The 26,880-nt window shown below is 33.0% G+C and overlaps 1 protein-coding gene across 4 annotated transcripts in view; it reads left to right on the top strand.

The window, feature by feature from the left end:
- LOC146532370 (lachesin-like) overlaps positions 1 to 20,017 on the top strand; it is a 69,603-nt gene extending 49,586 nt beyond the window's left edge. For 2 of the 4 annotated variants that reach the window (XM_085196410.1, XM_085196409.1), the window contains exons 6-11: positions 6,088 to 6,216; positions 9,681 to 9,855; positions 11,563 to 11,672; positions 12,197 to 12,259; positions 15,429 to 15,548; positions 18,332 to 20,017. In XM_085196410.1, the coding sequence (XP_085052536.1) occupies positions 6,088 to 6,216; positions 9,681 to 9,855; positions 11,563 to 11,672; positions 12,197 to 12,259; positions 15,429 to 15,548; positions 18,332 to 18,426 (692 nt within the window). In that variant the 3' untranslated portion in view covers positions 18,427 to 20,017. The remainder of the gene's footprint in view (positions 1 to 6,087; positions 6,217 to 9,680; positions 9,856 to 11,562; positions 11,673 to 12,196; positions 12,260 to 15,428; positions 15,549 to 18,331) is intronic. The other 2 variants (XM_085196413.1, XM_085196414.1) reach the window with 2 other exon arrangements.
- Positions 20,018 to 26,880: the final 6,863 nt, after the last annotated feature.

Below are 26,880 nucleotides of genomic sequence, written 5' to 3'. Positions count from 1 at the left end.
GAATCGACCAAATCGTAGACGAAAAGCGAAGCGAAAATAAATAGAACATTTCAACGTGTTGATTCTTTGTAATACTCTACCAGTTTTTTATTGGGAGCGTTAATGGAAACAGTTGGTTCGGAATGTATGGAAAGTGTTTGCGATTTAAGGCACGCCGCGTTTGACGCTGTATCGCTTGGAACAGTCAAGTGTCTGTGCATTTATTTTGGTTTAAAAGTTTTATGTACGTGATATCTTTTATATCATTAGTTTTTTTTTGTTATTATTATTATAATTTTTAATATAATTGGAATTTTAAGTTAGTGGGCAAGTAGAGGGGAACTAGTGTAAAGAAACTCCATTCTTCAATTTCCATCAATATTTGGAGACATTGCATGTTAAGTGGCAGAACTCAACGCCACACTTTGTCTTTTTACTGCAGAGAGGAAAAAACGAATTATAATTAAAATGATATATATAAACTAATTTATCCCTCTGAGCGAGGATCGAACGTACAGCCATCTCGATGCTGTCCCACTTCGCCATTATTGAAACATTTCTAAATAAACAAACAATTAAATCGTATTCCATAAAAAAGTAAAATAAAAACTGCAATATGTTATACATTACGTTTATATTACAAAGCTGCATTCTTCGTTCTCATAAATCTATTGAACTGCAATCTGTCACGAAAGGAAAGAGATCGATGAGCTTGAACTCATTCATGATACGAATGAAAATATTAATAAAATTGTACTCCTACGAAATGCGTGATAAATGGAGAGATTTATCACTTCTTTGTTTAATTTATACGCCCATTGTGGCGCAGTGGGTGCACTCTGAATATATTATATACAGGGTGTCCCAGGCGTCAACGATAAAACGAAACCAGGTGATAGAACAAGTTGTGACAGTTATGGGAAAAATATGAAAAAAAATCTTTGTCATATATTTTTCATATTATATTGATTTTAAAAAATATTGGAAAAACCGACACCCTGTGATGATTTTTAAGGTCCTAAGACTACAAATATTACTCTTTCTTCATTTTTTTTTCTGTAATGTAATCATGAGTAACCCTTCTGTGAATTACAGTTTAAGATTGAAATGCACCTGCATCAGTTTTAAATAAAATGTGGTGTTTTTGCCAAACATTAAATTCAAAATATTTATTACACCCAACTTTAACCGACCGTACTGTAAAAAAAATGTACTACACTGTTTTTGCAAGTAACTTTAAAAGTTGGCGCATTTAATCTGGATTCCGAAATGGTACGACACTTGCTGGATTACTTCTTTGTTGAAGAGAGAAAAATCGAAATACACGATAATCGGGATGAAGTCCAGCGTTTTGGTATCTTTTCCGATACATTCTAGCTGCAGCATTTGCGTTACATAACCACTTTCCATGAATGAAATGCATATTGGCAATGTGTCAAAGACCGAGTATAAGGCCTGCGAGAGCCCGAACTCGAGCACTATCCTTATAAGTCCTGGGCCAGCTCCTAAGTTGGAAAAGTTCAGGTACCTTGGATCCGTCATGCACGAGTCTGGAAGCATCGATTACGATCTCCTTGGCCGGATAAGAATTTGGACGATATCCTGTGATCACAGACCACACCAGTGACCTCCCGCCACTTAGTCCAGGCAACGCTTATCCGACTTAGGGGCTGGCCCAGGACTTATAAGGATTTTTCTCTCTTCAACAAAGAAGTAATCCAGCAAGTGTCGTACCATTTCGGAATCCAGATTAAATGCGCCAACTTTTAAAGTTACTTGCAAAAACAGTGTAGTACATTTTTTTTACAGTACGGTCGGGTAAAGTTGGGTGTAGTAATTATTTTGAATTTAATGTTTGGCAAAAATACGACATTTTATTTAAAACTGATGCAGGTGCGTTTCAATCTTAAACTGTAATTCACAGAAGGGTTACTCATGATTACATTACAGAAAAAAAAATGAAGAAAGAGTAATATTTGTAGTCTTAGGACCTTAAAAATAATCACAGGGTGTCGGCTTTTCCAATATTTTTTAAAATCAATATAATATGAAAAATATATGACAAAGATTTGTTTTCATATTTTTCCCATAACTGTCACGACTTGGTCTATCACCTGGTTTCGTTTTATCGTTGACTCCTGGGACACCCTGTATATATTTTTATTTTCTTCACTCTACTTACAAACATCGGTCGGTCATCGAGGTGGTAAAATCCGTCACTCAGAACGCCATGTCTTAAATATTGGGCTGAAAGCTAGAAGCGAAGTAGCCTAATGTTAAGTCCCTTCTGCCTATGCATGCATACGAGTATACCGACATTTGAAGAATGAACAATGTTTGTAGAAAGAATGTTTTCAAAAAAATTTTTTTAATGACTATTTAATATCAGGAACGGAGTTTTAGGGAACGGAGTGTCTTATACCCCTGTGCGCGGGATACAAAAATACAATCTTATGATTATATTTTCACAATTACTTATATTTAAATACATTTAATATTTTTCTAATTATTTACATTAGACTGTATCTTACTACACTTCGCTACTCTAGTTATATATACAATCATACGATAAGCCATTTAAATGTTTAAATAATTCCGATTATATGGTTAGAGCTAATGGCTTGAAAATGTAGCGTCTAATTCTAAAATAAATAATGGTATGCAAAGCCAACGTAGCTTTGTAATTGCCCTATATATTTAGGGCAGTGGAGGCTTGCTTTACACATCTAATATTAGCTTACCAACTATATAGTCAAGAATGACTATTTCATATGAATTTGATGAATGATTATATATTATTAAAATCATTAAATGTGTGTAAAATAATGACCGTATATTGATGAGTATGTTCAAAGATTTATTAAATCTTTGTTATCAAAAATGTCTTAGAACATGTTCTGGTGAATCATAAAAAACAAAATGGATTTATGTTGAGTTCGGCCACTTAACATATGTGTTAAGTGGTGGGTAGTACCACAAATTCGGACAGAAAAAAGAATCTCTTGATGCACGTTGGAGAAAGCGAAAAAAAGATAAGAGGAAGCAGACCTTCATAAAAAGTACTATTATTCTTTTATTATAAAAAATAAATAGTATTATAAATGAAATCTACGACCACCGTCTTACTACTACGAGTAGGTACTCTCAGTAACACGCTCGGCGCCCTAATATATAACTTACCGCATTTCCGCAGCTATATTCGGTATACTCTGTGTTATGATAGTGTTAGTTAATATTAACTTGCTAATTACTCGTCTTATATACAGATTAATCATTCGAGGCTTTGATTTTCGTCTCACCTTCTAGTTCGTTCAATTCAATTTTACCATAAATTCAAATGTGTTCAAAATTTCAATTTTCTTTTAGCCTTATGTTGTATCCTGCAATAAGTAGGTTACCCACGCATGCCCAATTTTCAGACATTGCGTGTGGAATGTCTGAACTCAATTCTGCCCTTTGTTTCATTACGAGAGACGAAATGAAAATAATTCTTTCCTCCGAGTGAAAGTTAAACCCACAACCGTCGCGTTGTCACGGCACACACTGCGCCAGTGCTGGGGCACTACTACCTCGACCTAATTCACTGAATAAATATAACAAAAAAATTAAGCATTGAGTTATCCAAAGTGCTTTTGACTTAGACTTAAAATATTTCAAATGTTATTCTTACATTTGCAAACATATTGGAATCTTTACGACGCGCATACATCGAAGTCGCTCCCGCGATGCACGTTTGTCTCTCAACACTACGTCACTGGTTTTAGCGTGTTTCATTGTTACATCACATTATGATTAAAGAATCGTTATAAAGAAGGTATATTTGTAAATAATATTGGAGTTGAATAGTTGGAAACATTCCTTCCGTACTATAAATATATTGTATCTCAACACAATCTTCAAATATTAAAAAGGACCGAAAAAAAAAAATACCGAGTGATAGAAAAACAAATTACCCGCGTGTTTACCAAAATGGAAAATAACTAAATAAAAGTTCTTTGTGAATTAAAATTCACAGAACATTTTTAAATCCTACTAAATTCATATTTTTGTACGAATTTTCAATATGAAAGCAAATTGATTTAAATTCCTACACTCTATATTCATATAGACTGTTCAGTGATTTTATAACACTTTTAAAGTGAAATCCTTGAAAGTTTTAGTTTCAGCTTTGTAAAAATTTTCCTTCAGACAGCGTTGAGCAATACGAATTATAACAAGCATATTAAAACTTTGTAATTCTTAAATTGTTAGTATTTGAATGTGAACGCAATTGTTATGGGTTCTGTAAAAATACGGACTCATTTAAGAAATATAATATATTGGTTAATAATTTTGAATAAGTTGAAAAAAAAAATGCACAAATAATGTTTTAAAAAGTTAAAAGAAAAAACCGTTTAAAAAGACTTCATCATCTCTACCTACCTTTCTATCCGACGTAAAGCAGTCCATTATTGCTATAGTTTTGCTTTGTTTTATAATGACTAGAGACTGATGATATCTGGAGAGGAAGTTTATGTTCATAATTTTATGGTTTACGGTGTTAGATTCCGCCACTCAGCACGCCTCGTCGCCACGTCTCTAACATAGACTGCTATAATTTGCGACTTTACTTACTATAAAATTAAGATTAATTGTATGTTAAACGTTAAATAAGATCTCAGAGCGGTTATAAGTAATATATTTTACTGATTGATGTCAATTAATCATGTGGTCGAAATACTACATGGCGTGCGAAGTGAGGTATAATAATTAAGTACAATATTTCAAACGATTATTAACGATTCAAGACGTTAAATGTATGGCACATACATACTTGTATATGTTAATCTCTTTATGGCATGACTGGGTTGAAATGAAATATCCTATTGCATTTTAGTTAACAGTATTTTAAAAAGGACTTTTGAGGTCATCGTGGGACGTTACTCGACACGCAATGTCTTTAAAATTAGACGGAAAATGGAGGACGGAGTGTGTTAACACTATTTCTCTAGGCCGACCCTGCTATATAAGGGATACAGCGTAAGCCTTAATAAAAAATTACTAGTTATTTTTTTTACTAGTTATTTTTTTACTATTTATTTTTATTATACTATTATAAGAGCTTCTTTAGATAATGATGCTGAAATAACTAGTGGAATCAATTAAATTAAATTAATATTTTTAATGTAACTATATTAAATATAATTTTTAATTTATAATATTTTTTCTTATGTCTACGTAGCTCAGTAGAACAGCGTCTGTACACCCGATGAGTGTGTTTTCGATCATCTCACGGGGGTAAAAATTATGCAGACGATAAGAGGGAAAGAAATGAATTAACATTGGGTCCTCTCGGTCTCCTTTGATATGCGGGACCCTGTAGAGTGAGACTCAAATAATATTATAATATTTGGAGTGCTTGAAGAATCCACAACTGTCACGCTTACGGTCACAGGCTGTGCCGCTGCGTCAAGATGACCTCAATTATCCTTACATATGGTCAAAAATCAAAGCAACCTACATATTTTACGGGGTAACTCTGTAAACTCCTTCCGGGAATATCTAGTTTAGCATCGTTGTCTTATTTTCCCGTTCATTTACACGTATTCCCGTTCCCCGGACGCTCCCCGAGCTACTTTAGACATGTTAAGGCTTACTTACCTTCATGGGCAAATAATCGGTCGTAATGTAAAAGTACATTTTGTATTATTTTGCATGTTGCCTTACTTACTTGAGGCAATCATTATATCTAAATACTTTTTTCTACATTCTGGTCAGGTGAAGCGCATTTTTTTTATTAGCTTCACGCTGTTTTTCAAAATTAGCAGGAACCTAGTACTAAAACACTCCGTTCCCATGAAGATATCTGCGTTCCCCACTTTCGGCCGAATTCTGAAGGTATTGTGTTGAGTGGCGGAACAACGATGCGAAAAATAAACATAAAATAAATTCAATATAAAACGTCCCCAATTTAAATGTGGGCTAATAAACATCATACGAGTATTTGCAGTCAGTCAAAAGTATAAATCCCACCATTAATATTATAAGTGTAAAAGTTTGTGAGGATGGATGTTGGTTCCTCTATCCTGGGAACCTATAAGATATATACATAATGAACGTTTGTTTTAGTAACAGTCTACGAAGGAGACTCGCTGAGCTTGCAGCGCATCAGCCGCACTGAGATGGGGGCGTACCTCTGCATCGCGACGAACGCCGTCCCGCCGTCTGTGTCTAAGAGGATCATTGTTGATGTCGAATGTATGTATATAATATACTTTTTAAGTGCAAGATACTATAGCGAAAAGAGAGAACCTGGAAACCCAATGTTAAGACACTTCCCATCCACTACGACACTTCTGTCCCTCACTTTCCGCCGAATTTTAAAGACATAGCATGTTAAGTGGCGAAACTCAACGCCGTACTTTGCTTTTGCTTTATTAGAGCGAAAAAATGAAAATATTTAATATTTCATTTCCTCGTGCGGGAATCAAACCCACAAGCTGTTAGGTTTACAGCTGCAAGCTTGTGCCCCTGGGACACTTATTAACTATTTTTTTTTTGTTGAAAAAATAATTTTGTCTGATTAAGGTGGCTATTAAAGAAAGTTTTTGTAAAAATATATATGAATGTATATTTGAAAGAATTAAATAATTTAAAAGGGCTATCATACTTTTCAAGTTTTATAAAAGGATTCATTATGAAAAATCACTTTTAAATATACAAAATAACAAACTTGTTTTCATTAAAATAATAATCTAAATCTCAGAAAGCGAAATCAAAATTGTATCTAAAAATCATAATAGCAATTCAACGCCATTGAAGCGTCATCATTCTATTAAACTTTTTCAGTCTGTAAGACGGTTATTTCAGTGAGTCCAAGATTCCCCTTTATTTTCGCTTTCTTATTACGACCAGCTGGCTAAATAAGATCGTAGCGAGTGATAATTGAAAGATATTTTTTTAAAAAAGGTGCACGTCGCATGCACGCTGCTGTCGATCTTAGAAAGTTTTTATGCAAAGTCTGTGGATTAAGAAAATAATTTCATTTGTAACTATTACATGTGGATTTATGTTGAGTATACTAGTTGATAATTATATTCTGAATAGACTTATTTGTATGTAATAGCTTTCTTTGGTTTTTAACTATATTAATAAGCCTGTTTAAGATTGGTATCCCATTTGAATAAAACATTAAATTTACAGTAAAAAATGTGAACTTACTAATTAATATTAAACAATTACTCCAATAATCTCAAAAGTATGCTTATAAAATATTTTAATTAAATATCCACACACAAAAAATATATAGGTATTATACCTTGAAATTATGAGAGAATTCAGGAATCCACAAGCTTGATATCAGTCAGCCAGAGCGCTCTTAGGGACAGCCGGAGGAGACTTATCTTTTCTAGCTGAGCTTTTTATTTCTAGATCATTTGCATTTCATAGAATTCGCTTTACGTTCCAAGAGATATATGTATAATCGTATCATATCGTATAAGCTAAAAATACAATAAAATATTTTTAACATTTAAAAAGTATACATACTTAGGAAAAAAAATACTTTCTGAAAAAAACGGATGGACTTGGGTGGTTTCCAAGAGGCGCTGGTTCAAACCCTCCTACGTTCATATTCTTATTTTAGTAATTATATTAAGTTTCGAATTATTATACAAGTTGTGAATCGTTAAAAGTAATACAATAATATACCATGTTTGATAATACCTTTATAACTTAGGAAGCTGTGAAACCACCTTTAATATATCTTTCACAAAATTAAAACGAAACTCAAAGCTCCATAAAATATATTGAAGCAATAAAAAGATGTTATCACGAAAAAAAGCACGAATTTAAAGGAGAAAGCTCAAACTGGTCGGAATAATGGCATCATCTTCCGCGCACATAAAGTAAGAACTTAATAAATATTTTAAAAACATGATAGAATATTAAAACATATCACGAAGCTCGAAGTAATATTCGTCGTGAAAATTGCCGCCATAAAGTTTGGGCAATGTGAGTTATTCTCTCAAAGTGTGGACTTTATTATCCAAGGGAGATGTGACAAATAGTCGGCCTCGTTTGGATGAAGTCAAAATCTATCTATCATTACGAGTACTTATTATAAATAGTTCCGGTTACCAAATAGTTTAATACTTCAATGCACGCGTATACTTTTGCTTTGGATTGACGTGATTTATGTTCGGGCTGTTCGAGCTCAAATTTAGAGTTTGATATAACTTGGCGATATAGGGGATATATAGTAACAAAAGTGAACAAAAATATATGACGAAATAGATTTAAAATCAAACATTATATTTTAACTTAAAAAAAAAATGAAATGTCCTGTTATTTCAAAATAACACTTGGAAGTACCAAGTGCATATAGGTATTTACACAATACAAAAACACAGACAAACAATTTTGAATTTTTTGTCTGTTTGTCTTGGCTAATCTCCAGAACAATTGAATCCGTTTCTATGGGACTACCATTAAAAAGTAGGGGAGGTGTGTAGCAATATGACGTGTGACTACTGGACTTAGAACAATGATATTTAGTATCGAGTATACTCGTGGGTGTGCTCTAAGCAAAGATTTTTAGAAATTCCTACAGGAATGGTACGTACAAGATTTTCCATTTTACGTGTTAAAGTCCACGCAACGTTGAAGTCGACGGCAGGTACTCAGTAAGTAAATAATTTTAAAATCTTCGGATACTTCTATTCTAAATGACTACGTATGGAGCAAAAACATAGTTACAATTTATATTTTTTACACCGCAAATATAAAACAAAAGACGAAAATAATAACTGCTGAAACAAGTAAAATGTTTCCAACAGTGTATTATACTACATGGAGATACTACATCGTAGTAGCTAATAACATGATTGAGACGAGACGAGCTTTGTAGTAAAAGGGAATATTTATTTCCTCTAAAAGCACTATTTATTTTTAATAGTTACAATTTAGAGTACCTATTTTTTTTGTAGCAGGCAGAGGGAACCTAGTAACCTACCGCCAAATTCTGGTCAGCGCAATCTTACACTGCAATATGGAAAATAAACCGAAACATTTTCAATATGTATCTTCCAAAGAACCGAACTTATAACCATCGCTTTAACAAGACTAACAATAACGAATATATAGCGTGATTATTTTATAACTATTGAGATCGTCGTCCGACTGTAAACGCGATGGTTGTATGTTTGATTCTCTCTGTTACTAAAGCGCAGCGTTCAATTGCACCGCATGTCTTGATAACTGGGCAGTGCGTGGGGAACGGAGTGTCGTAGCATTAGCTTCCGTCTGCCTACTCTGCTATACGGGAAAAAACTGTTTTTATATATACACAATGGCTAAATATCTTTGTAGATAGATAGATAGTTTAACGTCAGTGCCTTGCATCTTCACTCGGGTGAGATGACACACTTCCTACCCGATGACTCCGTTGACTTAAATGCCAACGTTTATTCTGATCGAGAAGTCATTATTAATACACTAGCCTGTTAGATCTATCTATTTATGTCTGTTTATAGTTATTTATATTTTCTTTCATGTTATTGTGGTGTATGTGTATTGTCTACAGATATATAGTGTATCTGACTGTATAAATGACGATTGTGGGTTTGGTGGGGCTTGGATGTTTTCCAACAGGCGCAGGTTCAAGTCCCCATAAGAATACACGATAATCAATATTAGAATTACAATCAACATTTTCTTTCCAGTTTCACCCATGATTTGGGTACCAAACCAGCTGGTTGGAGCACCAGCAGGCACTGACGTGACCGTCGACTGTCACACTGAAGCTCATCCCCGAGCTATCTCGTACTGGGTGTATGACAACGTGATGGTACTGCCGACTAAGAAATACGCTATAAATACTGAGGAGAATTCGTACAGGTATTTTTTTTTCATTACATTAATATGTGGGTAGTAATGAAAAAACTATACAGCTTCAACATATAGTAAGGTAGATAGAGGAAATCTGGAAACTAGTGTTAAGAAACTCCGTTCTTCAGTAAGACACTTCCGTTCCCCACTTACCGCCAAATTCTTGAGGCATTGCGAAAATATCTTAATGAGAACAGAGTGTTTTAACACCAGGTTCCTGTAATATGAAAGATGCAGCGTAAAGTTACATTTAAAGATTTTAATTTGGCAGAACATTCACCTATTACTGGAAGTATTAATATGTGAGTTGAGTGTAAGACACAATAACATGGTTCAAGCCTACAGACTTCTAAAATGGACATTGTTAGATACATTCAAATGGAACCACGATGGTACTAAATCCAGCAAAATATATATTCCCCATATTAACTGGTAACCTTCCAGCAGACGTCGCGATATCTGTTATATTAAATTTTCATCTCCAAGAGGATTTTAGAGTAAAATATATTTTATAGTCTCAACCTACTTGTGCAAGAGCGTAACGTATATTGCTGTTAGGAAAGATAATCTTTTCCTTAAACCAAACCTGGATCACTTGGAGTTTTATTATGAAAATTAGCTTTGATGTAAAATTATGTCTATGTACAGACCTTAATATTATTTATATGATTTCTTCACGCTGTAACCAGTAATAAGGATAGTAGGACAGGGAAACCAATTTCATGAAAATTGCTTGTTGATGAAATGAAAATAATTAATTTCCCCAAATCAGAATTGAACCCACAACCAAACGTCATTTACAAGCAAACGCTGTTCCGCTGCGCCATTGTGGCTTCAATGACGGGCTCATTTTATGCTTTTATATAACAATTAATAGATATAAGAATTAATAGATATAAGAATACCTAAGAAATATTTAATATACAAAGAGACAGATAAATAAAATCACATATTATGTTATATGACGTCACACATGTCATGTAAATTAGCTTAACAAGGAGTCGTACTTATATGAGGAAGTTGTGTTACAGGTAATTAATAATAGATCCTGAGCACTCTACGCTTCGTCTGTTTAAGCCTGCGCCTGTATTATGCATTGGCTATTATATAATGGAGCTTTGAACAGAGTAATATGTTTAATGTATCAAATTATTAGGCATAAATATATGTATGTTCGTGTATGGCTCATCTATGTCACTTTAGTTGAATTGTAGTTTGATTAGAAATTTGTTCTAGGTTGAACTAGCTTTCATGTCTAAAGTAAATGGTAAATTTTATGATTATACATAAAAATATATTATTTAAATAATTCATACATTTTTGCTTTTTTAAGTAGATAAAGAGCAACGTCTAACTCTGGGACTCAAATGGATTGTTTCGAAATTCTGGCGGTGCTTGGAGAACGGAAAGTCATTGGACAGTTTCGGACGATGCGGGTTCAAATCCTGCTACATTCAAATTTATATACGTTTTTTAAATAAGTATTTATTATTAAGCTCCCTCTGTTCACCCTTAAGCGACCCTTAAAATGTGTCTAAACATCTATTAATCAGAAAATGCTGCGGTTTATCAGAACTATTCCAAATCTTGATCTTTATATAGAAAAAACATGTTTGCAATTCAAGGAAATTAATTAAATGTTCTTGTTTTAATCCTAGATATTCTATACATAAGTTAGGCTTCATTATAAACAATCTCAAATGTTTTCGTTAACAGAGCACACATGAAGTTAACGGTCCGGAGTCTCCAGACGGGCGACTTTGGCAACTATAGATGTATCTCGAAGAACTCCCTCGGCGAGACTGAAGGCTCTATTAGATTGTACGGTAAGTTATCATACTGTAATAGATGGGAGAGAGAACGAAAAGAGACTTCCGTACATATTTGTCCATTATTTATTTAAATTTATTAAAAACTGTTAAAATTATCAAAATATATACTTTACTATTTAAGAGATAAGATATTTTTTGTTTAAAATGAAGAAAAATATTTTTATTAAAATAAACAATTCTCTTTGGGCTGCCGTACAAGAGTTCAGGCTTTCAGTGGTTAAAGCTCCATATTGAGGACACCTCACAATACGCGCTGGTTCCAGTAACACTTCGTTCTGCATCTAAGCCATAAACTGGAATCACTATCGACACAGTGACAGTCGCTACATGGCAGTTACCTCATGGACTTAATCCAAATATTTTCATGTGTTATTCTATTGAACTAATAAGTACTTAGCAGTGTACACGATGAAATTTGTATAAGTCGAGATAAATTAAAATACTAAACGATATTTTTTTCCATATTACCTACTTAAAAGTGTAAAATTATTTTTTTAAATAATTCTGTTTTTGCACAGAAATTCCAATGCCTTCGACATCACCGAAAGCGACTGAAATGAAAAGTAATGCCCACAAAGAAAGTGAGTATACAATATATTTATTTAATTTTATACATTTTATATGTTATTTATTTAAATTTTAACAGTTATAGAGGACGTGTTCTAGACCTTCACAGCTTATCACGCGTATAGCAGGGTAGGCAGAGAGAGCGTGAAGGTATTTTATTTTTATTTATTGAATTCTAATCTTTATAATATAATCTATAGCTACATAATGGCGTATGTAGCTTTAGATTATTATAATAATAACAATACTTTATTGCACTAAAAACAATAAAGCAACAATATTTACAAAATAACAATAAAAAGTGCAATGGCGGCCTTATCACTATAGGCGATTTCTTACAGACAACCATTTGAAAGGTTTTATTACAGAAAAGATAGCAGAAAGGTGCAAAAGTAATAATCGTTTTATTTTATCTTATAAATATTAATAAAATTTAACTTCGATGGGTAAAGATTGGCGTCTTTAATAAAAGAAATATAAAAAAAAAACATAAAATAACAAGAATATTCGTAATTACAATATTGTAAATATTTCATCTACAAGTCCAATATATTATTTCTTGTAAATACATTTTTTCTTTTTTATTTTAATTATTTTTATATGAAAAATATATAATGATAGTGCCTGACTGTACCTGTACCTTAACAGAAATTACTAAAAATGAACGGTGGAGTGATTTAGCAGTTAATTCTCTCTGCCCATCTTCTTGATATTATGAAAAAAACATAATATAATATTTAGAAACAATAACATTTTAAAAAATATTGAGGTTGTCGGGGCCCAGCGACACAGCGTCAGATTGTAAACGTGATGGTCATAGGTTCGATTTCCACTTGTACGAAATAAATTATTTTAATTTCCTTGCTATATTTAGCAATTCGCGGCGTTGAATTGCGCCACTCGACACGTATTGTCTCGCAAACTGAACGGAAGGCGAGGAACTGAGGAACGTCGTTTCTTCTCCTCTTATATATGGGATACACTTATATTTTTGTACTACACTCATGCATACGTATACTACATACTCGTATCTATAATTGTGTCTCTGACAGATGAATAATTAATTATAATTTTTTTATCCTCGCACATGGTTCTTGACGGGGCGCCATATATAGCTCTTTTTTTTTATTAGACGAACTCATTGCTTTTTAAGTGACTTCTATTATTAAAATTCACTCTGACATGACATTTAAAAATATATATTGCAGAAAAAAAACGACCTCGTTAATTTAACTAATTAAAATATAGGAACTGATAATATTTTAAATTCAAACATTTTCACATATTGATACCACTATTGTGATCTACATATTATAAATATATAATGTGGTTGGTGTTTAGAAATTCAAAATTAAATTATATTTTAGTAGAACTTTACTGGGTATCCACTTAGGCGACTGTACCTCTTAGTCCTAATTATTTATGTATGACTTGGCGAGAACATAACGCTGGGTTACAGTAATATTACTATGTCATATTTATATTTAACAAGTGATAAATATATTAAGCCCGTCGGTTGTGGGTTTCGATTCCCACTCGGAGAATGATATAATTAATGTTTTCAATTCCTCGCTCTAGAAACAATTTACAGCGCGGCGTTAAGTACTGCCTACCCTACTGTGTGCGGGATAAAGCGTCAAGCTGATTTCATTTTAAATAGTCCTATCATTTACTTTGGTGCAAATAAATCTTTATTGGAATATCAATATTCTCTATACAATGTTCCACAACGTTCAAAGATGAACTTCTCTGATTCGCCGATAGATGCTAAACCAGGCCGCGCTTACACTGCAACGCACACACACTTGAGAAGAGCTGCCTCTAATTGCAGCGTCTTGTGGCCTTACATAAACATATAAAACTATTTGTATTAACTTAATTGTAAGAGACTCCGTTTTCCCTTTTTCGACGAACTTAGCATATTGCAGACAGCTTTTTTGGAATTTAACCCAATGTTGTTACTACAGCACGGAAATTAATATGAATATATAAGGTCAGATGATATCGCACTACACCAACCGACCTTAATAAACAATGCCATTTCATTCTCATTGAAATGAAAACGACGCTAATCGCAGCGGCACTCGATGCCTCCAAACTTCGGCGGAATGTGGAGCATGGAGTGTTTTAACACTAGGTTCCTGTGCCTACCCTGCTGTGTGCGGGATACAGCGTAAAGCTGATTATTTGAAATTTTTTTGGAATTTAGTATCTACATACAGACTAAATATAAACTAAATGTGATGTAGCTACGGAACGGAAAACAATACCGTATCGCTAAATTGTAATACGGTAACTACTACGTTAGGCTTAATTTGCACTATTACTTGGTAATTATTCCTCTAAATGCTAACAATAACACGATAGAAATTGAATAAAACCGCGTAATAACCAAAATATTTTTACAAAATATTTTTACAAAATTGTATTTTATAATCACGTCGGTTTACCGAGCGACACCGCGCGCCGCCCTCGTGGTAACATGAACTTGTGTGTGTGTCACATTACTCATTCTGAGTGTCCAAGATAAGAGTCCAAGATAAGATCTCTAACGGAGTACAAGGAAAAATGTAACCAACAAGGGAACCTGATCAACCTGTCGCGTTTCCAGTCGCGCACTCGTGCTCCTGCGCCACAGCTGGTTTCATTTTTGTACCTTAAATACGAATGAACTATAAATATACTTTTTCTGTGGTATGCCGATAAACTTCTAATGTAATATTTATATGAGTGGAAGTTCCCACTGTTTGTTAATTTTCGTAATTTTATGCCAACAGAAAGTACCCCGTAGTCTTTTATTACGCGGCGAATTTCATACAATATACGGTAAAACCGAAACAGGAGCTATTAATAAAAAATGATTACAGCAATATTTTCTGATAATAATTGTATATATGCTAATTTATTTTATTCAGGAAAGATCGATTTCAAAAACATAATATCGATTTTATAATCGATTTTGCTAACATCCTATTACGCAACCTTGTGTTCACAGCGACGCTCGTTCGTGCGGAACGTAACCGCGAACGTACAACTGAGAGAGCTTATAACGTTTTCCTCAAAATATCAAATTATAATTTACTATTAATTTATTATAACAATCTTAGATGCCTGTTAATCATATTTTGGTCTAAAAAAGATTGATATTTTTTCCTATTACACCAACTGCCCGGTCGTTCGCAGCGACGCTACGCGCAAACGTAACGCGCGCAACCGAGCGGCCGAGCGTGGTGCGCGCGCAGCTGGACCGCGCGCCCGACCGCGCGCACGTGTACCGGGCGCCGCACCCGCACCACGCCTCAGGTACGCTACTAATTCATCACTTTTACTTTTTTTTTTACAATTTATGTATGTATATACATTATATTTGTATATATTTGGATAACTTATTAAATCTGACAGTACGCACACTGTTGTGTTAGACCTGTAGAAAATTGTGTATTGTATTCGTAAAGCACATAGAACTTAATTATACATATAATTATAATTGGTTTTTTTATTAACAATCAGTAAGAAATGCTATTTTTAAACTCGTTTGAAAGTAAAAGTATTTTATTAGTAATGTAGAATATCAAATATACAGAGAATATTACTTATCTGTAGGTATGCACATTGTACATATATGACTTCACAGAGTCAGACAACGCACTTATATGGTTGAAATGTAGACACTTAAATAAAATAATGTTGGAGCACTTGCAATAAAAAAAGTATTTTTTATGTCTATTACTATTTGCTTGAAAGAGTGAAATATCTGCACAAGAAATAAAATACCTTCATGTCACCTACTTTCAGTCCCATGTAAGTGACATGTTCATATCATGCAGTGCAGTTGCATCATTAGAATTCCAAATTCCCAATTTCCTAGGCTGAATAAATACAAAGCACTACACATTGTGCTTAACCAAACCTGCAAGTCGAAAACTGTAATAATACCAAAACTATTACAGTCAAAAACTATCCATCTTTACAAATTTCAATAAAACAGGAGACCAATGCAAATACAATACAAATACAAAAGAAAACAAATAATAAAAGGTTAAAAAGAAGTATAACATGCAACTTTAAACAAACGTACGGGTAATACAGCCGCGTTGCCAATTACCAAAGGTAGAGGGAACAACCTCTACATTCTCAATCCCATAGCCGAAGCCAAACCTCGATCCGTAAGGGCTTTACCGCTTTGTATTCTTTGTAACAATATACTGCATTATTAACAGCATCTTCCCCTTGCCGCGTAAAAAATGAACGCGTTGAAAAGTCCAACACCTCAACGCTACTAGATAGGTCGACCGGAATAATATGATTGTACGAAATGCCTTATAAGGATTTGCATTCATTAAAAAATGTATACAATTAACCATTGTTTATTTTCATTATGTGTTATTATCATTATTGATAATATTTGTTCCAAATATATTTAATGCCCCAGCTAGCATTTATGCTTTTTATTTTTAAATGAACATAATATTTTTGTAAAAAAACAGTTGTTTTTTTTATGATTATTTATGTATATATACAAGCAAATATAATATAGAAAAGAAACATCCCAACTTCTAATAAGGAGTTTAAGATGCAATATCTTCCTTTTGGAAATATACGATTGGCGTCTGTGAAACATGAAACAAAACAGGTTCAGGTGAGAGAAGTTCCATTTGATCTAGGCATGCGGTGAGCCTGGGTCGCACTCCTACCGCCAAATACAGATTAAACATTCAACGAGTTCGCATACACACTTAACCCTCATAAATATTCAGTCGAGACCGCGTACAATCAATTCTTTCAGTTCCCAAGCTTGAGGAAAAAATGTTTGAACAGCCAAATAATATGATATCAAATAGAGAAACGTCTTTGAATAAAATATAAGGGAGCTCCATTGTTGAAATTAACTATACCCGTAGTAGTATTATGTAGATTGTATGGAACTACTTTTTTGTTATAACGAAATAAAACGATTAGTGGAATCATTTATACTACCTTTAAATTAAATAAACTAACAAAGTTGAATATATTTTCCAGAATAAATAATATTATCTCAACCAACTCAGAAAGTATTCTTAAAAATATAACTTTATCTAGTTAAAACATAACATTTCTCTTTTAGTAAATATCTAAATTCGAAGATGCGGTCCTTTCTTGGTTTTCCGCACGCTTAAATGCACAAAGCGTTACTTTTGTATTTTATTTCATGTTTCGTTGCTCAGACTCATTTACCTTTCTTACTTTTTGTTTCCCGTTGGCTTTCCCGTTTTGACTTTTATTTTGTTTTCATTTTTACACCTTTTTAGGAATTGTTCAGTTATTTTAAGTTATGCCTCAATTATTGAAATAATATATTTAACGTTGACAATCGTATATTTTATATTAGCATTATGAGCCGTATATTGTATTGTAATCGAATATACACCCATATAATGACCCCAGAGCCAAACCAATTCAGACCTTCGTTATTTTATAAATTGCATCTTATTTACCTGATAACTGCCAAAATATCCACCACCGAAGATCCATATTTCCTAATAGTACTTACCGGTGTTTGGCGAAAGCGCACAGAAACTTTCATATTTTATAAAATAACGAAGGTCTGATTACTATTTGCTCTTTATATAAAGACTAGCGGACGCGCGCAGCTTCGCTTGCTAGCTAACTTAGGGGTGAATTCTAATAACCATGAAACATGTGTTCAATGAAATATTTTTAAGAGTCTAAATTTCAAATTTTATAAAAATCGGTGGCGATTTAAAAAAAATTCCATACAAACTTTGAACCCTTATTTCACCCCTTTAGGGTTAAAATTTTTTAAAATCCCTTCTTAGTGGATGTCCAGATTACGAAAGTAAACATCTGACCAAATTTCACGTTTCTACGCACAGCGGTTACGGCTGTGCGTGCGTCTTACCTCAGTCAGTGAGGACAAGTCCTTTTATATATATAGATTTGATTTTAAAAAAATGTGTTGTTATACAAAAGGGAGAACTGAAACTCGAAGTACATATAACACATTTTTTTAAAAAATCAGAAGCTGCATTGAAATAAAATAAATTAATAGTGAGATAAGTATTTCAAAATGTTTTCTTTTGTTTCAGGCACAAGATCTCTCCAATGCTGGCGTCAATCATTCCTGGCTATAGTAGTGTTAGTTCACATAGATTTCTTATCGGACCTGTTCATTTGTTTCTGAACGTCTAACAAATTGTAATAATGATTTGCAGTTAAATGTTCAAAATTTACAGGTTATTTAAATAATAACATATCATAAAAATATGTAACAACACCATATCCATCGTTAAAAATGAGAGTGAGAATTTTATATTTTAAAGCCCTGGTCAAAGTAAAATACGATAGCTTGTAAGTCTCAACTTGAACTTCCACGTTTTCTTCCTTATTGTTAATGTTTTGGATTCATTATTTTGTATGATTACTCTTTACAAGTTTTCAATGTATGTTATGTTTATTTATTGTTGCATAAGTTTTTTAATCTTAAACATGAAAAATCTAGTGAATATATCACTAATGTTACGACGACTATCTCTGATGTGCAACGGAACCCAATGCCGCACAGTATCGATAAAAATCGAGGAAACTGAGTTACTTATAAATGACCTCTAGTCAAAAGCTATAAATATATATTTGCCATTATGTTTGTATTAAAATTAATTTCATAGTTTTAAGCTCCATATTATTAACGATTCGGGCCCCGAATTTACATTTTACAGCCGATGTACCTACTGTATGATGTTTCAGAGGGTAGAGTAGATGAACTTATATTGTACTATTGTGTCGCCACGCTTCGCATAATATTGTCGTTCTGAAGTGCCAAAACTTTTCACTGTCAATTTATTAATTTACTTGAGGATTATTCGTTTTGATCACTTCACCCAATCGAATTAAAATCATTTTGAATTTAAAATATTCATAATGTTTAGTGAAATTGTTTGATTTAGTTAAATTGTTATCGTCGTTTGGACGAGTGTTCGAACACACAGTGAGGTGGACTTGTTAATTCTTTCACCGTAAATTTGAAGTTAAATATGAGTGGCAGGTCTGAATGTGGTAAGATAAAGTTTAATGTACAATTCCATTTAAAAATGAAGGCCTATTTGATATTATAACGGATATCATAACTACAACATATCAAAAAATTGATTATAAAACTAACCGCTGAGGAGAACAAAATCTGAAAACAGAAGGATTTAAAATTAATATTTTATTTATATTTATTATTTAATTTAAATTAAATATTTAATGTCTTAATTTTCTCGCTCTGGTAACGTAATGCCTGCAAAATTCAGCTGAAAGTGGAGAACGGAAGTGTTTTATTGGGAACGGAGTAACGGAGTAACTCAACACTAGTTTCCCAGGTTCCCCTGCCTACCCTGCTATTTGCGGGATACAGCATCAAGAAAGAACAAAGTAATAAATCATTCCACCCTAACCCACAGTCAACTTGCCACTCTGTACATACAATTAGGAAGCTAGAGACAGCACTTGTAGTAAATGATAACCCAGCTTGCCCTTCACGCTTCTATGTAAATATATATCTAAACAATTATTGCACATAACATTACTTACATTCTAACAAAAAATGTTTATTATGGAAATTGTTAGCCTAAATAGATTATATATCTACGAATGAATGTATAAAATATATCTTTTATTATGAATAAGAGATACGGTTAGAATAAATTTACCTTTACAAAACCTTTATTGTACAGATCATTGTGCGATTTTGATGATGTAAATAAATATGAAAATAAATTAGTATAAAATTATTTTGTTGTTTTATTTATAAAATTCTTTTGAATGTTCTTTCTTAGATTCGATTATACCAAAAACATTACATAAATTTAGTACAATGTACAATTTCCTATGTGAGTGTCTTGTCACTAGATATGCTCCGCCAATCCTCCTTTAACGTCCGATTACGAGACTTAAAAATATGTAAAACGAGAGTGTTATATATAAAGTACCTCTTTCTGTCTACACTTATATAATTTAATAAAAGTTATATTATACTAGAACAATATTTTTTAGTAATATACACGTAAAATTTTATCACTAGCCCTTTATGTTATGGCTGGTGACTAAGACCAGAGGTCTTGAATTTGAATTTGAATATGACTCCTCTCCCGTAGGTATTAAATACAATTATGAGTTGACAATAATATATTGAATTAAATGTCACGGCTGCGTTTAGTTGTATTTCTCAATCTCATTCATTTGATTGGAGTGTATCGACACTCGTTTTCTTCTCTACCCTGCAGTGTGAATTGAAAATTGAAAATTTCCTGTTCTGCTAAAATAAATAGCACATTGGGTTTCGCCTTTTAATCAGTTGTCTTGAATTTTTGAGGAAAATGAAAAACACACAAATAGAAGTACTCTACAATAAACTATATACATATATAGAACAACTATATATATAATTTTAAAAATGACATACAACCCAAACATACACCATAGAAACAATATAGACACAAAGAAAAGCAACGCGTACAACGTATACGAGCGTATATTTAAAAATATTGCCAAAACCGAACATATGAAAAAAAGGAAACACTGTTCGCTGTATATCGAAACAAGTCCGACCAAACGAAATGCTAGAACAAATAAAATTCCCGTTAAAAGTCTAAGTAAACATTTGAAATAGTGGTGGAAATGTTTTTATCAGAGCTCGGTGTAAGCCTCCATAAATAATTATAAAGCTTCCAGTTTCGCGGCCATTTAAAGGCTATTTATTCTTTCACTTTTATCGGATATTCTTTTGAGAAAATTCGTTAGCGCCGTACTGGAACTGAATTTCGATTAGAAAAAGACAAAGGAGCCTGCGAAGGAAATCAATTAAAGCCCATTGATTCAGGAGAACCGATAACGTCTGTCAGTGAGTGAAAATGGCCACTTGATAAAAGCTTGCCCTATCGAAGATCTATTTTTAATTATTTCAAACGACGCGACGCGACAGTGTCCGCTTTCTTTCAATATTGAGCTACTTCATATTTTTCTTGTCGTATTTGATATATTACTTTTCTTCAACGATGGCTAGCCAATAATTTAGTATGGTAGAACTCTTTGGCTCTATCTGAATTTTTTCCCGAATAACGAATATGCTTTAGTAAGTTACACTAGCTAAAATAATTGCACAATAAACACACACGTCAGCACACACTCACAAACACAAATGTACATATACACATATATATAAGTTTGGGATGCATGTTGTACTTTATTAATTAAAATATGAATATGAATCTGAACTAAAATTGGAAATAGGACAGTATATAATACACAACATGCAGGTGCAGATAAAATAATAATGTCCACAAAACTAATTGCAGAATGCTTTGTTTAACAATCACTATCACTGATGAGTGGTATAGATCAGCCTGGCCGATGAGAATCTTCCCCATGCATAGATAAGACGAATCAGATATCAATGTAAAATGACGATATCAACCCTTTGAATGTATGAATTCGAAACGTTTGCATATTGTTTAATTATTATCACCATATTTGTATCGAGTGTATTGGAAGTTCAAATTGGATGACTATTGTTCTCTCCTAGCTTGTGTTGGCGAACTTGGATAAATTTGATTTTGATATAGAATTTATATTTGTTTTAAATATTTATAAAAGTTATAATTCGTAAAAATAAATCAGAAATAAATTCAGCATAATTGGATAAATCTTAATCAAAATCCATAACCTTTTAAATATTGCCAGTTCCACCAGAGCTTGGCGCGTTACCAACTTTTATGTCAGTATGTTTGTGTGGAGCTGAGTATCTCAAATATTTATATTATAAAAGCCTAACGCGAACCGAGAGGAGACGATCCCCATTTTATCTTCACCTAATTCTTGATTCAAATTAAATTTCCTCCCATTAGGTAAACTAATATTTGACACTTCGGAAATTGTAACCTCGATAACAAGTTGGAATTAATGCTCAACTCAATTTACTTTTCCCAATAAAGAAATTTTGTAATGAATTTCTTGAGAGGTCCCCCAATTGTTTGTTTTGTCGTATCGTGGCTGCGTTGTTAACCAATTTTAGAATTCTTCTGTCTTTCAGATGTTGACTGTTCCTTTTTGTTTGGTTTTCTTAGTTTACTTGATAATATGAATGTTTTTACTATAGATAAAATTTCATAGAAAAAAAAAGATATTTTTTACCCTACTTTTGCATATTGGTTCAACTTCCGCTACGTTAATTTTTTTGTACGTTTTCCAAAAAAATAGTATTCTTAATAATTATCGTCGTTTTGTGTAAGAACAGGATTAATCTGTGCAAAATAATGATTATTTATAACTTTCTTTTTTTTTCGACCAATTACAAAATGATGCTGTTGATTTTTTTTATTTACATATTTTTTTATATCATTTATATTGTGCTCAAACTTTTTTTAAAAACAATATTTTTTTATTGATCTATTGTAGCTAGTGTACTTATTGGCGTACCTATTAAATCAGGTACGCCAATAAGATATTCATAATCAAACCCAGGTTGACGTATAGATAAAAATAGTCATCTAACATAATGTATCCTGGAAAACAAAAACAACGCATAAAACTGTCAGCCAGTGCCATAAACAATATTATGCGGAAAGCTAACGCAATTTCACACGCGGGTATTATAAACTCGCACATATTTGATATTTCGTATTGTTGTAACTCACGTCATGGCGGCGCGGTGGGACAGTGTTGTCAGTATATTCAAATCTATATAATTGTGGTTATGGGTTCGATATCCAATCCGGAAAATATTTTTATTTCTTTGGTGTGATACAAAAAATAGCGTCGGTGGGTGCCACTAATGAAATCGCAATTTCTCAATTGTTTTAATAATTAGTTTCGTCACTTTTGTAATTATGAAAATACATATGTAAGCATAAATAACCCTTTAATAATAATATAAGTAAAGTAAAAAAATAATTAAGATTATGTAAGAAATAAAACTCGGTTTCGCACTCAAGATTAGGACTAAACCTTAGTTTTAGAGTGAATATTTAAAATTGTACAATGCTGTAAAATAGAAAATAGCACTATAAAGAAAATATGTCGATAAAAAATAGCAGTAAAAGATCTTAAATAAATATAAAACATTAAATTCTTCCTAGTTCTTATTTACTTTGGTAGCTGTAGTATATAAGAAAGTTGCGTGAAACTACAAATTAAATATGTAATTTACCACAAAGATACTAACATAGGCTTTTAAGAGCTATAAGTCGTCCAGTTCCGCAGTAAATTTGGCACAGACATCGGAAGCGAAACCGCATCTCCAGTACAAGTTTAATTGACAGGAGCTGCCGCAGTCCTCCTCTGTGAATAGTTCAGGCTGCAGCTTGCTACTAAATGTTTTATTGTTATGTCGAACGCTAATTAATTATAGATGGAGTGCTGGAATCCAGACGTATGAGAACGAATAAGTCTTAATTTCCAGAGTAAAAGTTCCAATTAGTAAATATTGATTAATATTTACTGTCATACACTATTCACTTCTGTTCTTTAGCCTCACATTACGCTTCGCCTCCTTACCAGAGCAAGGAAAAGTAAAATATAATGAATATTGTAATGCTATTGTGGATATTTTTCCAGTCTGACCTATATAATAATAGCTTCACGTATAGCAGCAACAGTACCACATATAGCAGGGTTAGCGGATGGTGTCTAGAGTCAAACACTCACCTATATTCCGCCCAATTTTTAAGATAATGCGTGTTGAGTGCAGAAAATAAGAATAATCATCCTATAAGGTAAAATAATAATAAGTAATAAATCTACACTACACTAACATTTTACGGCTAAGTTTAATTTTATAAATTAGGCATCCTTTTAAGTAATTTACATGTAATGTAATGTTAAACTTCAAGAATTTTCAAATGCATGATGGTAAAGTGCCTTTACTCTTTATCTCATCATCGATTTTCAAACTTGATATGCCTCGAGCTGGGTTTTAAATTGAGGCACTATTTTATTTTAAAAAGCTTCCTGATGTCGTCGAATAGATTGAATATATCACCAGTATCTAGTTTAAACTAAAACAAAAATTTCAATCGGAGGAAATAATTATTATTTATTGATATTTTCATTTATTTGCTCTGCCAAGATACCAAGGCAGAAGCGCGGCGTTGAGTTTCGCCCCTGAGAGGTAAGGCCTTGTAAACTCTGCGGAGTGTCTTAACACTAGGTTCCTCCTGCCTACCCTGCTATATGCCGGATACAGCGGAAGCTGAAAAAATACACACAAGAAAATTTTATACAAAGCATCTATAAGCTGTTGAATTTTTACAAAGAACAATTTAGAGAGATCAAGTATGGTCAGTAAAGAAAATTCATAATATGACCGTCCATTCCACACAAATTGGAAAGCATCGATGCGAGCGAATATATAAAAATCTACTTTACCTTCTTTATTTTATAGTTGAATTTACATTGAAAAACTATTTACAAAACTTTTTTAATAATATTACTTAAATTTAGACCTTAAGCATTTTATATTTTGGATTCAAACTTCTATGTTTTTAGTTTGTTAGCATTCATCGGCGTTCTCTAGAGGCGGATGGTCGGAGCCCGTCGACACTTGTAAAATTTCACGCGCAGTTACCCTATATCTGAGATATAATATGAGATAAGGAAGGCCATCGGGTTTCAAGTGTCATATTTTTAGAGCACATTCGTCACGCCTTCACACAGCGAGTGAGAGGTGTCGAGGTACCCTGCCCGGTAAGCTTTCTGATCACGTGGGAGGTGATCTTTCATATAAGTACATAACTAAAATCGAATATTTTGAAGTCGTCATGGTCGAGTAGACAACATGTGACTGTAAGTGGCGGTTGCGTGTGGGATTTCCATTTTGATAAATAAATTAGTGTTTATTAGTGGAAATTGCGGAACGAAGTGTCTTAATATTAGGTTCCGTCTGCGTATCCTAATATGTGGGATACGTAGGCTATGCTACATCGAGGTAAAAAAATATTTTATTTCCTCGACCTAGTGACGACAAGGCGCGGCTTAACGCAACGTTTTATCTACGAAAGAAATAATCGTTATTCCTCCCATTGGGAGTCGAACTCACAACCGTCCCATTAACAAACAGATACACTCCCACTGCGCTACGTTGTATAATGTACCATTTACTGACGTTTAAATATAACAGAATAACGAAAATATTTAAAGAGCGCTGAAACTTAAAGAACAGCAAATATTCATAATTATTAAATTAAGCATTTTAATTTCAGCTCTCACGCTTGAGCTTGTATGAGATGTACTTACTGTGGAAATAAATAAATGTAAAAAAAATTTTTTGTGTTTCACGTAACTAAAGATGAAAGGACTGAAACAATTGAAAAATGTTTCACGCAGATAGTAGACAGAGAGATCTAGTGTATTAACATTCCGTTCTCCGTTTTAAACCCGATTTCGAGTCATTATGTGTTGACTAACGGAACCTAACGTTGCGTTTTGACTTACCATTATTATTTATAATGATTAAAATAAATTTATTTTAATCTTTTTTACCAGATCGAGGCAATGAAAATAATTCTGAAGTGGGAATCAAACCCACAGCGGTTACGTTTACAGACAGGCGCTGCGCCGCTAATGTTATTTTATAAACGGTTGTTATTTGTTCCCCTTCCTTCGCGTCACTACGAATTATCGGATTGTCGTGATTTGGACAACAGCGTGGAAAATGTAAATGAGTTAGGGTCCTTTGTTATTTTCTTATCATTTTCATAATATAAATAGTATGATGAATATTTTTGACGACAGTATCGCTTAAATGGTGAGTTCACAGTGTTAGTGAGTTCGTTCTTCATAATAAGATTAACTGTTTCTGTTTAGACAGAATGCGTTGAATTCCACCACCCAATCAAAAAAAAAGTTTGTTTCTTCAAAATATTATGTTTTTCTTATTTATACTTTATCCTGTGTGTGTTCCTACACATGGAACGATCAGTCAAATCCATCCGTGTGACGTTCATTTTTATTACTTCTTATCTAATTAGCAAAACTCCAAATAAAGAAACAATACGAAAAAAGTATTTAAAATCAACTCAACTTAAATAATGCCCGAAACTAAAAAAAAACAAATAACATTAGGTACTCGATCCACTCACACGGATCTACGAACAAAATCAAGTAAAAGCCTTGTTTGTTTTACAATGGCAGGTACAGGAGGGATACCGCAAGAGTTACCGGCTGTAAACTTTCGCAATAAACATGGTGGTACATAAATTCCTTATGTCTATACATATTTTAATAAAAAACCTCGTGACCCTAACCTAATATTAAATTATGCATAGACTTGGGGGAGCTTCAAACAAAAACTAATATGAATCATAATATATTGCATTATTTATAAAAAAATGTATTTTTATTTTGGATTTTTTATTGACGTCTACCATGGCACTGTTGAGTAGGGTCTGTAAACATGACGAGTGTCGGTTTGATTTCCACTCGGGTAAACGACTATATCTCAATGCGTAAATTCCTCTGCCTGCCTCCTTGTTACGCAGGGATATACAGGGTGGAATTGACAGCACCACTTTAAATGAAACCACAGTTTTAACGACTCTATAAAAGCCTAAAATAATTCAGAAAAAAATTAATTCTCAAAAATGAAAAAGTTATTTTTTGA

The sequence above is a fragment of the Heliconius melpomene genome, chromosome 13 (genome assembly GCF_056956725.1).
Source record: "Heliconius melpomene rosina isolate 202511_hmr_F chromosome 13, ASM5695672v1, whole genome shotgun sequence".
NCBI lineage: Eukaryota > Metazoa > Arthropoda > Insecta > Lepidoptera > Nymphalidae > Heliconius > Heliconius melpomene.
This window is presented reverse-complemented; position numbering and strand designations above follow the sequence as displayed.